Below are 15202 nucleotides of genomic sequence, written 5' to 3'. Positions count from 1 at the left end.
CATGAAACTTAATGTAGATCTAAGCCGAGCATAGAAATGTGAAGTGCAGTTTCAAACTGAAATGTTATTTTCCATGATTTGAAATTCAAATTAAAATTGTAACTGCATTTGAAGCATACATAATGAAACGATCAAACTTTATCAGAATGTTCTACGAGTAGAAATGAGAAGAAAATGTTATATCAACATGGGTCCGCGAACGTTTTCTTCGAATGTTATGAATGGAGTACGGAAGTTTATGGAAATTCATAATTTTAAGTACTAATGTACAAACATGATAAACTATAAGTGTAGCCAGGTCGGGGAAGGCGGGCAAAATTTACCTTGAGGTAAATTTCATAATATTATTTTTCTCCTCTAGGTCGGGAGGTGGCAAATCCAATTTCTTCCCCTCTAGAGTAAGGGAAAAGGCCACTTTTGGAAAGAGCACTTGCCCCCTCCCCCTGGCTACATCCATGGGTAAAACGTTAACTTATGTACTAAGACTGTTACTACGTTAATGAGAATACATAAATAGTGATAAAGTTTATTATATTTTTGTTTAATTCGGTTTTGGACGTCAAAAAATTCTAAACTTCCTTTCTTTTGTTATAAATCTGTTAACTTTCGTAGTTTAGTTATGAACTACGGATTTTCATGGCAATATAGATTTTCTAGTTGTCTGGCAAAAGTGAGAATTGAACAGTAATTTATTTCCTTTATCAAGGGTGTCGAGAAGTTAACCGTATAATAAAAGTCTTATTAAATTATCATAAAAACACTTGTATCCTTAAGAACGATGCAAATTCAGGAAATCCGCTGTCTAGTTATAACAAAAGTATGAAACGTCGAGACGATAAATTATATAAGATTGTATATGATTGTTCCGCCGTTGTTTACGAAATCTGTTTATTCTAGCGGTGTCTACCATTTCAATTATTATCGTATCAAATTAAAAAGAAGACAAAATACATTAATTTATTTTACTGTTTCAAACTGAATCCCTATTTGTAATGTAACTTTGGTATCGTTACAGTGCTATCATATTTATGAATTTTGTGTTAATTTTTTAATAAAATGTTTTCGAATTTGTGTCTTGATAACTTTTGTTTATGTTTATTTAAAAAATGGAGAAGTGTGATTTTTCAATGGTAAAATATCTTGTACAGATGTTGTGATCAAAAACATTGATTACTGTAAAAAGTTTCATGAAATGAGATTTATATTACAAATTTTCAAACATTTTTTTATTAATATAGTATCTAATGGTAGAATTCCAATTAAAATATAAAATATATAGGTACAATGGTTAGAATCAAAATCGAATCAATGGAATTACATACTATTCTAGACAATAATAATTTATTTACATATTGACATAATAATTTATTTATATATGAAAAATTTTTTTTTATCTTCTTTAATTTTTTGTTTGTGAAGTTTTATTTCTGACTCAACTCAGCCTCGCATTTCAGGGTCAATTCGATGTACAGTTATTGCGTCGTAACGAGACGTTATCCCAAAACTAATATTGTCCCTAGAATTAAATTTACATTTTAATAGTAAGAAATATTTAAAACTATGTTCAATTATTGACACATAAACCATTCATTTAAGTACTGTATTTTATTTCTTCAACATGAAGTTACTTTCTTATTAATTATTTGAAACAATGACGAGAATACCGTAATCATGATTATCAATAAACGAATCTTAAAAAATAAAATTCTGTACTTCTTATATGTTGCAACATAGTAGGGATGCGAAACACGTGGGAAAGGGTGTGTAAAATTGGTTTCAGGTCGAAGCCCTTTCTGGTTCTTGAATGACTAGCATAAAGTATTATACAAGCTGGTAATACTGGATATATTTGCTGTATCATCCACAAATTCACTTCACAACAATCACACACCAATTTCACACATCAGCAAGTACACAATTTTCATTGCTACTTGATTGGTAAAGCGATTGGTATCCAACGTATTTCATCTTACGTATGTACATTTTTAATACAAATAGCTAACTTCATACACTACCTTCCTGGTTTGAATAATAACCTACTTTTTATTTAAATTTGTCGTTTCTTTTGGAATTGTTTTTCTTTTTTTATTATGTTTCAATTCAACATATTTACATACATAAAGTATATCATTTAAGCCCACGATCTTGATAGTCGAATTACAAAACAATATATACTTAAACACATATTTCCTTATAATAATGCAATACCACAATTGCTTGTATAATTCAACAATACACAGTAAATATTTAATTAACAGCCACAAAATAATATTTTTTCAATATTAATATTAAATAAACTATGAGGTTTAAACGGTAAATATTTGTGAGACTATATGATCACTACATAAAAACGCTTTCTATTGCACTAATTCCGTATTATTCATCATCGCCTACATTAAACCAACTATGGAAACTGATCCAAGTACAGTGAAGTTTAATCTCCGAAATATATTATGAACATTTAATTTAGACTGTACGAAATTGAAACGCAGCCGTCATAACTATTTAAAGTCCTCAAACGAAGTATTAAATTTCGGCCAAATTAGTATCTACCTCTATGTTCTGTGACAGTGGAAACTTGCGTGAGAAGTAAAACTGTATAATCTAAGAAAGTGCAATTATTATACATTTAGTAAACTACAGCAAGTATTAAGCAATACGTGCGAAATTAAATTTTATTGATATATGCATCTATATATATATATATATCAGTAATATTATTTTTTATAAAAATACTTGTATTGGTTCGTCTCTTTTATATTTATCAATTAAACTGAATCCGATTTATTGATCCGACTGAAAATAATTTCAATGAACAAATTTAAATTCAGACTGAAACGGTCAAATATAAATTTAATATGGACGATCAAATTAAAATCTGAATATAGACAGTACCGGACAAAATTATAACAACTTGATCATAAGAATTCTTTGAAAATCAATTTCTTCACATTTCCTGTATTAATTAATTGAATAGTATGGATTTTATTGAGATTATTAATATTTAAGGAAATACAATACATATTCTGTGTTAATGTTACGCAAAAAATGCTAAAGACATTAATATTGAAAGAATTATTACGCTCAAGTTGTTATACCGTTGTCCGGTATTGCATATATTTTCCTCTACTGATTAAGATTTGTTTGGACAAGCTAAATCTCGGAAGAATTTCAGAAAAACGTCAGCGTCTCCCTTCGGTCTTCCTCCCACAACTCGGCTGTTCTCCAACCACACATCTACCCCGATTTCCAGCAGCCTATCCGAGCGGTCTAACGTCTGCTCGTTTGACATTTCCGAGTTAGTGCTAAGGCGGCTTACAAGTAGTGATCTCGATCTGACAGTAATTCTACAGTAGTGTTTCCTTCAGCTTGTTGTCGAATACCACGAAATTAAAAGTGAAACAAATTGCTGGAACGTAAACACTGTGAACAACCAAATACAGCTTTCGTATTGATTATCCAAATGTAATTGTTCAATAAGATTTTATTTTTTTTTTACACATCATTCGTTTTGAGGTATTTGATATTTTTAATAATCGTACACGTCAATTTCCTTCGAGTACTATCTAGTCAGGACAAAATGGTGACACACGACACTTTCACAAATTTTCTTTTTGACATGTTCTATACGAGTAATTTGGATATCAAAAAGTTCTTCCGTCCTGCAGCAGAATGTAACGAAATAATTTTTGAATTGAATGATTTCAATCATTGACATGATTTTCATCCTGTATAACGACCTCTTTTAAGTGCTGTTTCAATCACGCGTATCCTTTTTGTAGAGTTCAATTATTTTATTTGTAAAATAATCAGTTAAATGATTGCTATTCAATCGAATTTTATTTTTATCCAGAGAACATTTCAATCTATCTTTCCTACTCTCAAATCAAGATTAAGCGCGTGAGGCAGAGAGTTGCTACTTTTTTAATCTTGTACACATCACATTTAGTTTTTTCTGCATCACATCTGGTACGTGATTAATTTTAATATGTCAAATCATCTTGGAAATGTACAAATGACATTGACATAACACTTAATCAAGCTTAGGGAAATCGTATGTAATATTTTATACTGGAGAGTACATAATTCAGAAAATGACCAAATTATTGTTCTCAATAGAAACTGAATTCACCTCTGTTCCGGAATGTATTTAATGAAAATGAACGAAATTTTTTGTTACGCAAAATCACAATTTTGACAATTTCGGAACAGTTGATATTTCATAAATCATTTGTTCAACATTAATATTTATCGACATGAAAATATTAATTTTCTTATAATTAAAAATTCAAACAGAAATTGTTTACTATTATTTGATTTGGGCTACCTTACACGTGCACGTTTGTCATTTGCTAATGGATTGATAAATTTTATCGTTAACTTGCTGTTTGATAATTTATTCACTTCCAAGATTTTATTAATCCTCGTGCATTGTTCAGGTTAATTTGATCCAAAGGCAAACTTCAAGTTTCAATCATATTGCTTGTTATAAGAACTTCGAAGAAGTTAATTTAATAACATTAATTTAAATAGAATATTATAGTTATTAGTTAGTTTGTTCTCATAATTTGATGTCAAATTCAATTGGATTTAATTCACGAAGTATCAATGCAAATAGCTGCAATTTCGCTGGATAGTATATGAGAATAATAACTAGATATTAAAATATACATGAATAAATAAATATTTGTTATGTATTACAAATAGTATTTTTTTACGTTCTAGACAAGATGGACCGACCTGTGGGGGTGGCTTTGGGGAACAGCACCTTCGAAACTACACTTCCAGAACCGTCGTACCTTCAGCTGAATTTCCAGAGTTCTTGTTGCCCTGCAAACTGGAAGTTCTGGAATAACTTGTCGAATCTTTGCAATATATCGACATCGGTGAATGGTTCCAGCGAGATCGGTCTAGCTTCATCTTGTGCTGTAAATGTACAGCATTCCAACACGGATCTAAACAATGAACGAATGTACAGGTAAACGTACCATACGATTTGCGATAAAGATTCAATTCTGTTAACAAATCACTTAACATACCTGAATTATCAGAAGAAATTAATTATTAAAAAAATTATAAAAAAGATTGGTTTTCTTTAATTAAGGTTCCGTTACGTCCAAAGTAATGAAAAATCTGTACTCACTTTCCGAATACTTGTACCATGTTAGGCTTTAGATATTCTCATTTACGATAAATGCATAAAATCCACAGTTCAATTATGAATACAGGACAATAGTCAGTGACTATTTAAAGCTATAAATGATAAATAAGATAAAAATAAAATGGTCTTGTGAGACATGCCATGTCCAAGTTATATGTATATGTCTCTTGCCGTCTTGGTTATGATTAGACAGTATGAATTAAAATGATTGAATATAATGTATGCTATTTTTATCGAAGTATGTACAATATATAGAATGATTCATTTATCGTTTTTGTTTATTGAGTACTTATGTACGTATTTATGCACTTTCAATATTGAACATAGCTTAAACCTATAACCTTTTTCTGTTATTTTGGGGGCGTTTTAGTGTTCTTCTTATAAAAATTGGCTGGTTTATTCCCAGAAAATTAGAACAATAAAATTCGGATGTGCATATGTATTAACCCTCTAGTGCACGTGTTGAATCCATGGAATCCACGAGGATATTATTTTTCCTTTCGAGTACTTCTCACTCTTACACTGGAGGGTTAAAAATGAATAAAGATTATTTGCACGTATAAAGCCATTTGCAATATTTCCAGACAGCATGTTTAATTTCTCAAAGTTCAGTCTATCAAAAAGATCTCAAGTTATTTTAAATTCAAAAAATTTCATTTATCTTGTTCATTTATAAACTATTCGCTCAAGAAATTCTAGGTAAATTGTAATATTTCTCCTCATTTTTGGGTAACGATAAGGATAAATAAATCATTCCGTATAAAATTATAATACCTGACATATGTGAATGTAAATCGGTCAAGCCACGAATGAAATGTAATTTTGACGATACAAACTTTTATACTGAACATTTGTGATATTAGCGTAGAGCTTGTAATGCTATAACGGACATAAATAATTCGTTTTGTGCTTCCATAATCTTCCTTTAACACTAGAACTACCAGACCCGTCAAAATGACGGATTACAGATTTACTATTTTACCATTACTGAAATTATAATGGTGCTTTTGACGGAATTTATGCTGGCTTTTAATTTACTATAGATTTTATTTTACGGTACGTTATATTAGGTTATCTTATATATTTTATATATTATTTTATTACACAATTTAATCTAGTGTGCATTCAAAGCTGGTAGTTCTAGTGTTAAAGAACCGACATTCGAATAATTGTAATACTCGATAAACGATGTTCTATTGTATTATCGACCAGGAATACGACCACAATACATAATTACAGTAAAATTTTACAGTAGAACTCCATTTATTGGAACGGAACTTTAGTAAGTGCCCGATTTACCGAACTATTGCTGTGCTCCTATTATCTGAACAACTGCCGAGCGCCACTCGAGTTATATGAACACGATGTGATATTAATATACTGACCATTCTGTTCATTAAATCCAGCCATTAGATGTTTCGAAGCATAACCAGAATCAAATATAACTGATTTGCAATATCTAAAAAATTTGTGGGAATTCAGATTTACGAACTTTTTAAATGAAATCAATTTTCCTTGTTACATCAAAAAATACATTTGTCTTTGTTACAATGTAAATAAAGAATCAATTCACTAAACATTACGAATTACTGTTCTTGCAAATTCAATTCTAAATTTATAAAATTTGAAACATTGCTACATATAAGCAGAAGAACGAGCAAGTCTATTATTGGATCCACATATTCGGATACGTGAGCTCCGGTTATTTGAACGAAAAATCACAGATAGTGGGGAAAATTGGTGAAATCCTATTATATGAACGATCCAGTTATATGAACTGTTTGATCCCCCGACGGGCTCGGATAAATCGAGTTGTACTATACTTAAGTAAAATGATCCATTAATAAAATGTGATTGTCTAAATTGAGTAAAAGTGTACGACATATGTAGTTCAGTGTACCTCACTGATTTAGTATTTACACATTAATATTGTTATTAAAGACATGGGAATTCATTTAAATACTATGTTAAAATTATCATTTTATTTATGAACCATATTATTTTTTTTTCTTATACAACAAGATGGGAGCCATATCTTAACGAAAATACTGAAAATGATGGTTTGCATTATCCGGATGAATCTCAAGGCATTATTGACGAAAAAACACAAGATCGGCAAATCACCACAACGGTATTTCGTGCTTGGGAGGTTCCATTCCTTCAAAATACTACGCAGAACACCGGAGAGGAAGCGAAATATCATTCGTGGCAGAATTCACAGGATACAGCAAGCATTGGTGACGAAAGAACGGTGTTATTAGGCGGTATGTTGGTAATTAACTTCTAATAGCCTGATTTAATGTCTTTACTGTCGCCAATGTGGCTCCAATGGGGCTAAGGTAGTCTAAATATTTGTCTAGTAGAGAACGATTTTAACTACGGTAAACAAATTGTTGCTCATATCTCCAAGTTTTTCTACTTATATACGTATGTTATTAGAAATAGTTGATGAAAATACTATTTAAATATTGACTTTTGCAAAGAACTTATCGAATTATTTTTAGATGTTTATTTATTAATTGTTAATTCTTTGTTTTACGTCTTTTTCACGTCAGTACTCGCCGGACTTACATTACTGTTAATCGCCAAAAGAAAAATGAATTACATATGTGATAGTTGTGCGGGGATATTTATTGTAAAGATTAAAGGTTGGTAACATCAAAACAGTATTTCGCGTTGACTTAAAGGAAAGTAATAATATTAATGCGTACTTATTGTAATGCAAGGGGTTAACTAATAAATATTTAAATCACAAACACGCAAGTATGCATAACTTCGATGAATAAACATTTAACGATATGATGCGACTTACATCACAATAAAAATAAGTGCAGTATAGTTTATACTAGAAAAAATATCATGATACATTTAAATGTAGGAACCTATAGGTAAAGAAATAATCCAACGAAAAATTATTGCAAGACGCGGTAATATAAAATTTACTGCATGTACGTCATTAATTGAAATATTTTCCATCGTTTTGCCTAATTTTAAATTGCATCTCATGTAGTTTACAAATTCGACCACAAGAAAATAAAAAAAAGAAAAAGAAAAATGGATTCACTAAACCAAAGGGATTTATCTTAGCACCAGAGTTATTTTCTGTTACCATTTCGAACAAAACTTGTTCCTTGTTCAATGGTCGAATTGAATATCCTTGTCAGAAAAATTTCGATGGTCGTTAGCCATTGAAATCGCGTAACGAAACTTCTCCTGATTGACGTCAGTCAGCAATTATGGGTGCGATAGCGGCACGGAAGCAAAGCTAAGAGCCCGACCACCGATCCGACCACGTTCCCTATATCATCCCAGATCATCCTACGATTCCAGCAACTTCCATTACGCCAGCGGCGCGTTTGTCAGCCAACACTGCTGCAACTGGTCAATGACGCATCGAATATGCAGCCACATTGGCCAAAAGGCAGCGTACACTACCATTTCTCCCAAAAGAAGCAAAAAACTCCATTAAATCTAAAATTTGATGTCTCAAAGTTAGATTTGATTTTGAAAATATTCGCAATACTCGTTTGGATGATCGAATATATTTCAATATGGCTCCTAAAAAAGAGATTTCAATGTACATAATTGTAAAAACGACAGGGAAATTATATTCATTCACTGCAGAAAAACAATTGTAATGCAAGTCTGAAATCAAATCTCTGTTATTTCTCAGAGAGAATTTTTGTTATATGTTGTTTCATTAATATGTTTAAGCTTTTCGTGGTTTCTTTTTAGAACGATTCATAAAGAATTGGATTCGTTTCTACTTTGCTAGTTTCAAGCTGTTTCTTATGTTTTATATTATCTATAATGAAACTAAACAAAGTGATGATGAGAAATACATGTTTGGAACCACGATAGTTGCCAGTTGCCTTTAATTTTAAGGCTTCCATCGTAGTTATTAACTAATATGTATTTGTATTTCGCACGAAATCTGTATAATTTTTACATTTTTTTACTATAGGAATAAAATATGTGTACAATAATTTGGGCATAGTATATGTATATTAAATGAAAGAATTATAAAACAAGTATTATGTGAGCGCTTTTTGTTTCACAGTTTTTAGTTCGACCGCCATTTCTTGCGGCAAAATGTCAACTGAAACAATTTTTAATTTTTCGAAGCTTTTAATATTAATATATTAGATACACATCATTCCATTCGTATATTTCAAGATACATTGAAGGAAACAATGTGTATATAACGTTTCTCTAATTTTTATGTTGTGGAATTGATTAATATTATGCAAGCCATTTTTCCACTCATGTTTCTCATAATTTTTAATATTAGTCTTTATGGTCAAATTAATTATATCTTATTTGCTTAACCGTATATAATATGACGATTTAGTCTTAATTCTCAAATAAGATACAAAGTGTTAAATTAATGTAAATAATGGAAATTTCAGAAGCAGAGAAGAGATTAGCCAGAGAGAAACCACGCAAAGAGAGAACTGCATTTACGAAACAACAAATTCGACATCTGGAGTATGAATTCGCGCATAGTAATTATCTGACGCGATTACGACGTTACGAAATAGCGGTTGCATTGGATTTAACGGAACGTCAGGTGAATTAGTCTAAGATTGACCCCAAATTCGAATTATTATGATTACATGTAATTTAACAGTAAATTGTCCAATTCAATTTTAAGTTGAAAAAAATGACTTTTCAGAAATATAAATTTACTTTGTTCATTATATCATTTTTTTATATAATAATCCATTCTTTCTAGGTGAAGGTTTGGTTCCAAAATAGACGAATGAAGTGGAAGAGGACAAAAGGTGGAGCAGGAAACGGTCAAGAAAAAGATGCTTTTTGATTAATTACTATTTTCTAAATATAAAAGACTTTATATTAACAAGTAATTGTAAATAGTATTTTATACAAAGATTACGTTCAATGTGTCCATAATACTTTATTTTAAATTGTGCGCTGTAATTATGAAACTAATATTAAAGGTATTTATGTACTTGTTATGCCTTTACGTCACTTGCTGGTACAAATTTGAGATCAAAACCCTTCTCTTTCAGTTTCTTTTCTAGAGCAGACAATTTGTCCCGTGTACTTTGCACAAATCTTGCATGTTCTTGTTTCTTAGGATTTGCATTTCTCACTTTATTTACAGCATTTCTATTTTCTTTCTTTGGATAAACTTTCTCTGTCCAAGGTTTTCCAGCAAAGTAGCGTGGATGTTGCCTCTCAGGGGGTATATATGTAGCTAAACAAGACAATTACGTTTGAAGTGCAAAGAAATTAAAAAACATTTATTCAACACATTTGCCATTGATGAAACAGACTGCGGATATTTATGCATTTATAGCATGCCTTAACTTGGAAAATGCAATAAGATAAAGGTTTTAAAAAATTTTAATACTACTTATATGTTGTTATTAACGTAACAAAGCTTCTAGTATAAAATTCAAAATTCTACTCCATTTGAATTTTTAGTCATTGGTATCAGAAATTGTGAATTTGTATAAATTTCCTCAGTATACTGATTAAATACTAGTTTAAAGTCATTTATCTATAGTAAGCGTATTAAGAGAATATCAAGTATATTTTTAAACAGTACCTTTTAATAGTCTACCACACATTAGATAATTATGCATTGTCTCTGCAGCTATTTTTGCCACTTCAGGATGCATAAATTCAATGTATCCATAACCACGGCTTTTACCAGTCTATAACAAATATTTTTTGTTTTAAAATACCATATATTTTGCATTTTAATTTCAATAGTTCCAAAAGTTATTTTAGAATTATATTGCAAGAGTAAATTGAACTGGCTCAGTACAGATAGAAAGACAATTGTTTCATAGACAAACAACTATTGTCAGGGTGATCCTTTCACTGCACAAACCAAAGGTCGTGCCGCGCCAACCAACCACGACTTCGAATTTTGCTCCATTATGAGCAATTTCTATTTTGTGGATATTAATAATTAAAATGAATATACTAAATTTCAAAAATGTACATACATTCTTAGATCTAGCCACTCGTACTCTGGTTACTTTGCCAAATTGTTTGAAATAGTCTGTCATTTGTTCTTCATAAAAACCATGTGGTATATGTCCCACGTATACTATACCTCTTGGATACACTTGTTTTTTACGTAATCTCTGTTTTGTTTTTTTGGTTCGGTACGATTTAATTGGTAGCTTTGGTTCCTCGTTTGTTGACTCCACGGTCTTTTTCTGTAAGATTTGTCGTAGTATTCATTACGGTTTATAATGTATAGGTTACCTATTTACATGTGACAACTAACCTCAAAAACTTTTCTAACATTCTTTAACGCTTTCGATACAGCTGATTCCCCTTCGATATCCGACGATTTGCGATTAACTTTTATAGCTCTTTTTAGAGGTGGAATTCTTACTGTATTCGCTTTCTTTTTTAATTTCATTTTGGAGGATTTTGTGCCGTAGTAAACAAAATTACGAAAAAACAAGATCGAACCAGAGAGGAAATGACAGTGCTCTGCAGTGCTCACTCACGCCCGGGAATTCGTTGTCTGTGGGGCTTGTTTGTAGTTTTGCGCGCCAATTTTTATAATTTAGTGATTATTTTTATATGTTCAGTTTTTATGTTTAATTTATCGTTGCTAAGTTATGTAAATTATTTTATTAATAAATTGATTATCGTTGAGTTTAGACGTGTGTACCTTTATTTATAAACTGTTGATACCCTACATCCCCGAGTATGTATGCTGCACCAACTAGAGCGCGCCAAAAATTATTTCATGATTAATTTATTATTTCTAATAAGGTAATTGTTATAACAATTACCACTCTGAAGAACATTGTTAAACATTCTGTCAGCTGTCTTATAATGCAAATTGTTAGTGTTTATAACAAATATAAATCGAAATATACAGAAACTTTCAAGATATGGACCCTTTAATAAACTTTTACATGTAATAAGTTTTACTTTATTGCAAACTATTAAACAATGGCCATGTCGTAATGTTGGTGGCAATTGTTAACTACAATTTCTTTAATTTAAATGTGCCTTGGTACAGTTTTATGCAAGAAATTCGTAAAAATTTTTAGCGAATAGGAGTTCTTTGATCGACGTCTGATAGTTATTGTCCTTGACAATGACAGTTATATATTTTAGAATAGAGTTTTTGGTTTATACCAATTTGCGCGAAATGATTTCACAACAAAATGAATGTTTTCGGCTATGCAATATTTATAACCATCACATTTTCGGGATATGTTGTTAAACATTTCGCCAGCTGTTTTATGATGCAAATTGATGTTAATTATAACCAGTGGTAATCGAAATATAGAGTAAAATGTAAGATGTAGATATTGCAATGACGTTTTTGCAAATTAATAATTTGCATTCTATTACAAATTATTCAATGACAACCACGTCTTATTATTTTCGCAAAATATGATATATTAATTATTTTATTTAAATGATTCTAATTATGTTTTATGCTTAAATCCACATCTTACATCTTTGACAACATATCCCCAAAATGTGATTGTTGTAAATATTATATTGCCGAAAATATTCACTTTGTTGTAAACTAATTTCGCGCGAATTGATATAAACCGAAAAATGTATTCTAAAATATGTAAGAGACCCCGTGTGTGTGGCGTGGGGTCATTGAACCCCCGGTGGAGGCGCCAGAGACCCCGTGTGTTGAATCGTGGGGTCATTGAACCCCGGTGGAGGCGCCAGAGACCCTGTATGTGAGAACGTGGATCCTGGAACCCCCGCAGGAGGCGCCAGAGACCCCGTGTGGCGAGAACGCGGGGTTATAGAGCCCCGGTGGAGGCGCCTGAGATCCCGGCGAGCATGCGGGGTCATAGAACTCCCGGTGGAGGCGTCAGAGACCCCGTGTGGTGAGAACATGGGGTCATGAAACCCCGGAGCATGTGTAAGAGTTTTGAAACGTGACCCTCTATCGTTGTTGCTCGTACGCGTCTCGAGCTCGGTCTAATGTTGCTCGTGCAACTGTTGAAATCTGACCGACACTTGTGCGTGCTTCCGTGAGCAAATTATGTAGTAACCCCAACAACCATGGCAGTTTCTGCAGATACTACTACAGCCCAAGTTTAAAAGACGTAGGCAGTAGTTAGTTTCTGTAGTAACCTGTTGAACCAGGCAACTGTAATTAGTATAGAATTGTACAATATTTATGCAGTTATATTTAAGACAATTCGATGAAATGAAGCTTATATTACCTGACGTATGTTTATTGGAATATACATTTCTACATATAAATTATAATGATACAAAAGTTTGAAATACAATATGATGCGCTATTGTACAATACGTCTATTCGATTCAATTGCTCCCTTGCGACTACAACATCATGCTATCCGCGTTCAGCGCAGTGTGCTAATACGACGGCCAACGAAATAACGAATAAGAAAAAGGAATCTAAAGTAATTTTCAGGAGGTCCATACATCTTGATCTCGAATAATTTTCTAAAACATTCAAAGTACTAGACATTTTTACACTTTGAATCTCATATCGATTTCTAAAATAATCCTAGTTCAATGTAATATAGAAAGTGGTTTTATGAGATAGATTCGAAGTTCGCAGCCATTAGCTCGATATTATCTTCAGTTTACAGTACTTTACCGATGATAATACCGATTGCCCAGGCCTCACCACGAGGAGGTTACTGCGAGTGGAGACCCAAAGAAAGCTAGATAGAACCCCTTTTTTTTACGAGGAGAAACTTTCAAAATGCTACCGCCTCTGCTGGGGATGCAGAGACGGCTCATGTGGGATTCTTACTTCACTAAAACTCCTCGGTGGCCCTCTCAGGCGTCGGACCGACTGCTAGCACCACGATCGCATGACTTCACGCAGTCGGCCCTGCCTATGTTCCTCCCCCATCGTTCATCCAACTCCTCAGACAGAGTCGGGGGAGCCACCTCCCGACGTCGCACATGCTGAACTGGTCGCGACAGAAGTGACATCCCCATTGTCGCGTCCGTCCGCGCGGATTCTCTTTCGAATCCGCTTGGAGTTGTAAATTCCAGGCTCGACCGTCGTGGTACGCGTACAGTTGCGACTGTTGCCCGCTAAATTAATAATAGGCAACTGTTTCAATATTCTCTAAGTGAGAATAACCAATATAATTGCTCGACCGGTGCAGCTGACGAATCGTGAGGTGAATGTCGAATGAATGTTTTCGGTACCAGTGTTCGAATACGAATATTTGAGTCCGTGTGACTTTTGTCGAAACGAGTGTGAGTACGAATGATCGAAGACGAATACTTCTTGTCGAAACGAGTGTTTGCGAATGAAATGTTTTATGAATGATGATCGAGTACGAATACTGAATTGTCGATACGAGTGTTGGCGAATGAATGGTTTGAGTCCGAAACTCTTGTCGAAACGAGTTTGTGTTTTATGCGAGAAAGTCGTAAAAATTTGTCGAAAATGGGAATTTTTCGATCGACGGTTGACTGTTTTTGTCCTTGACAATATGTATAGTGAATTTGTAAAGTTTGCTTGGACGATTGTAAAAGTACTTTTTGTATTTTGGAACGAGTCTTTTCACAGACACTTGAAACGTCTTGCAACACACCGCAGGCTTTAGAAAATAATTGAACTCAAACTCCATATCTATTAGTTTTGCTATAGACATTAATGTACCAAAAATTGGATGCCGTGCACGGGTCTAACAATAAGCCCAGCGTTAAGGCCTGCTTACGGCTCGTCGTGTCTACACGTACCGGTCCTTAGGGGGATCGATTATACGAGTTTGCTATACTTTGTCCGCCCACTAAAACCATTGGTGATGGTGTAACATTATTTCTTTCATATCGATCGTACTAACATCCAATTAATAGTTTATGTCGATTTACTGTGGATTTTAGTGTGTGTCCTAAGACCATCGGTATTAAAATTAATAAAAAATAAATACTAACAGACAAGTAGAAGGAACAAGTATCGAAAACAACAGTGGTTCTCAATCTTTTCATGAATGCATACTGTATGTAATATATTTTTATTTCATTTCTAATAAAAGAACTGTAGAAAAATGTTAAATATTAACAATATGA

The 15202-nt window shown here is 32.6% G+C and overlaps 2 protein-coding genes across 2 annotated transcripts; one reads left to right on the top strand and one right to left on the bottom strand.

Annotated features, from left to right (window-relative positions):
- The first annotated feature begins 4730 nt into the window (after nucleotides 1–4730).
- Nucleotides 4731–9983, top strand: LOC107190425 (homeobox protein Hox-B5b). The gene is made up of 4 exons (XM_015579223.1): nucleotides 4731–4978; nucleotides 7184–7398; nucleotides 9571–9731; nucleotides 9897–9983. The coding sequence occupies exons 1-4, from the start codon at nucleotides 4731–4733 to the stop codon at nucleotides 9981–9983; spliced, it is 711 nt and encodes a 236-aa protein (XP_015434709.1).
- Nucleotides 9984–10004: 21 nt separating this feature from the next.
- LOC107190457 (MKI67 FHA domain-interacting nucleolar phosphoprotein-like) lies at nucleotides 10005–11607 on the bottom strand. Its single transcript, XM_015579259.1, has 4 exons — nucleotides 11430–11607; nucleotides 11143–11358; nucleotides 10737–10845; nucleotides 10005–10382 (listed from the first exon to the last, which is right to left on the bottom strand). Exons 1-4 carry the CDS (start codon nucleotides 11565–11567, stop codon nucleotides 10138–10140), a joined length of 708 nt encoding a protein of 235 aa, XP_015434745.1. The 5' UTR covers nucleotides 11568–11607; the 3' UTR covers nucleotides 10005–10137.
- Nucleotides 11608–15202: the final 3595 nt, after the last annotated feature.

The sequence above is a fragment of the Dufourea novaeangliae genome, unplaced genomic scaffold, assembly GCF_001272555.1.
Source record: "Dufourea novaeangliae isolate 0120121106 unplaced genomic scaffold, ASM127255v1 scaffold199, whole genome shotgun sequence".
Taxonomy (NCBI): Eukaryota; Metazoa; Arthropoda; class Insecta; order Hymenoptera; family Halictidae; genus Dufourea; species Dufourea novaeangliae.
Note: the sequence above shows the minus strand (reverse complement) of the source record. Positions and strands in the feature narration are given on the sequence as shown.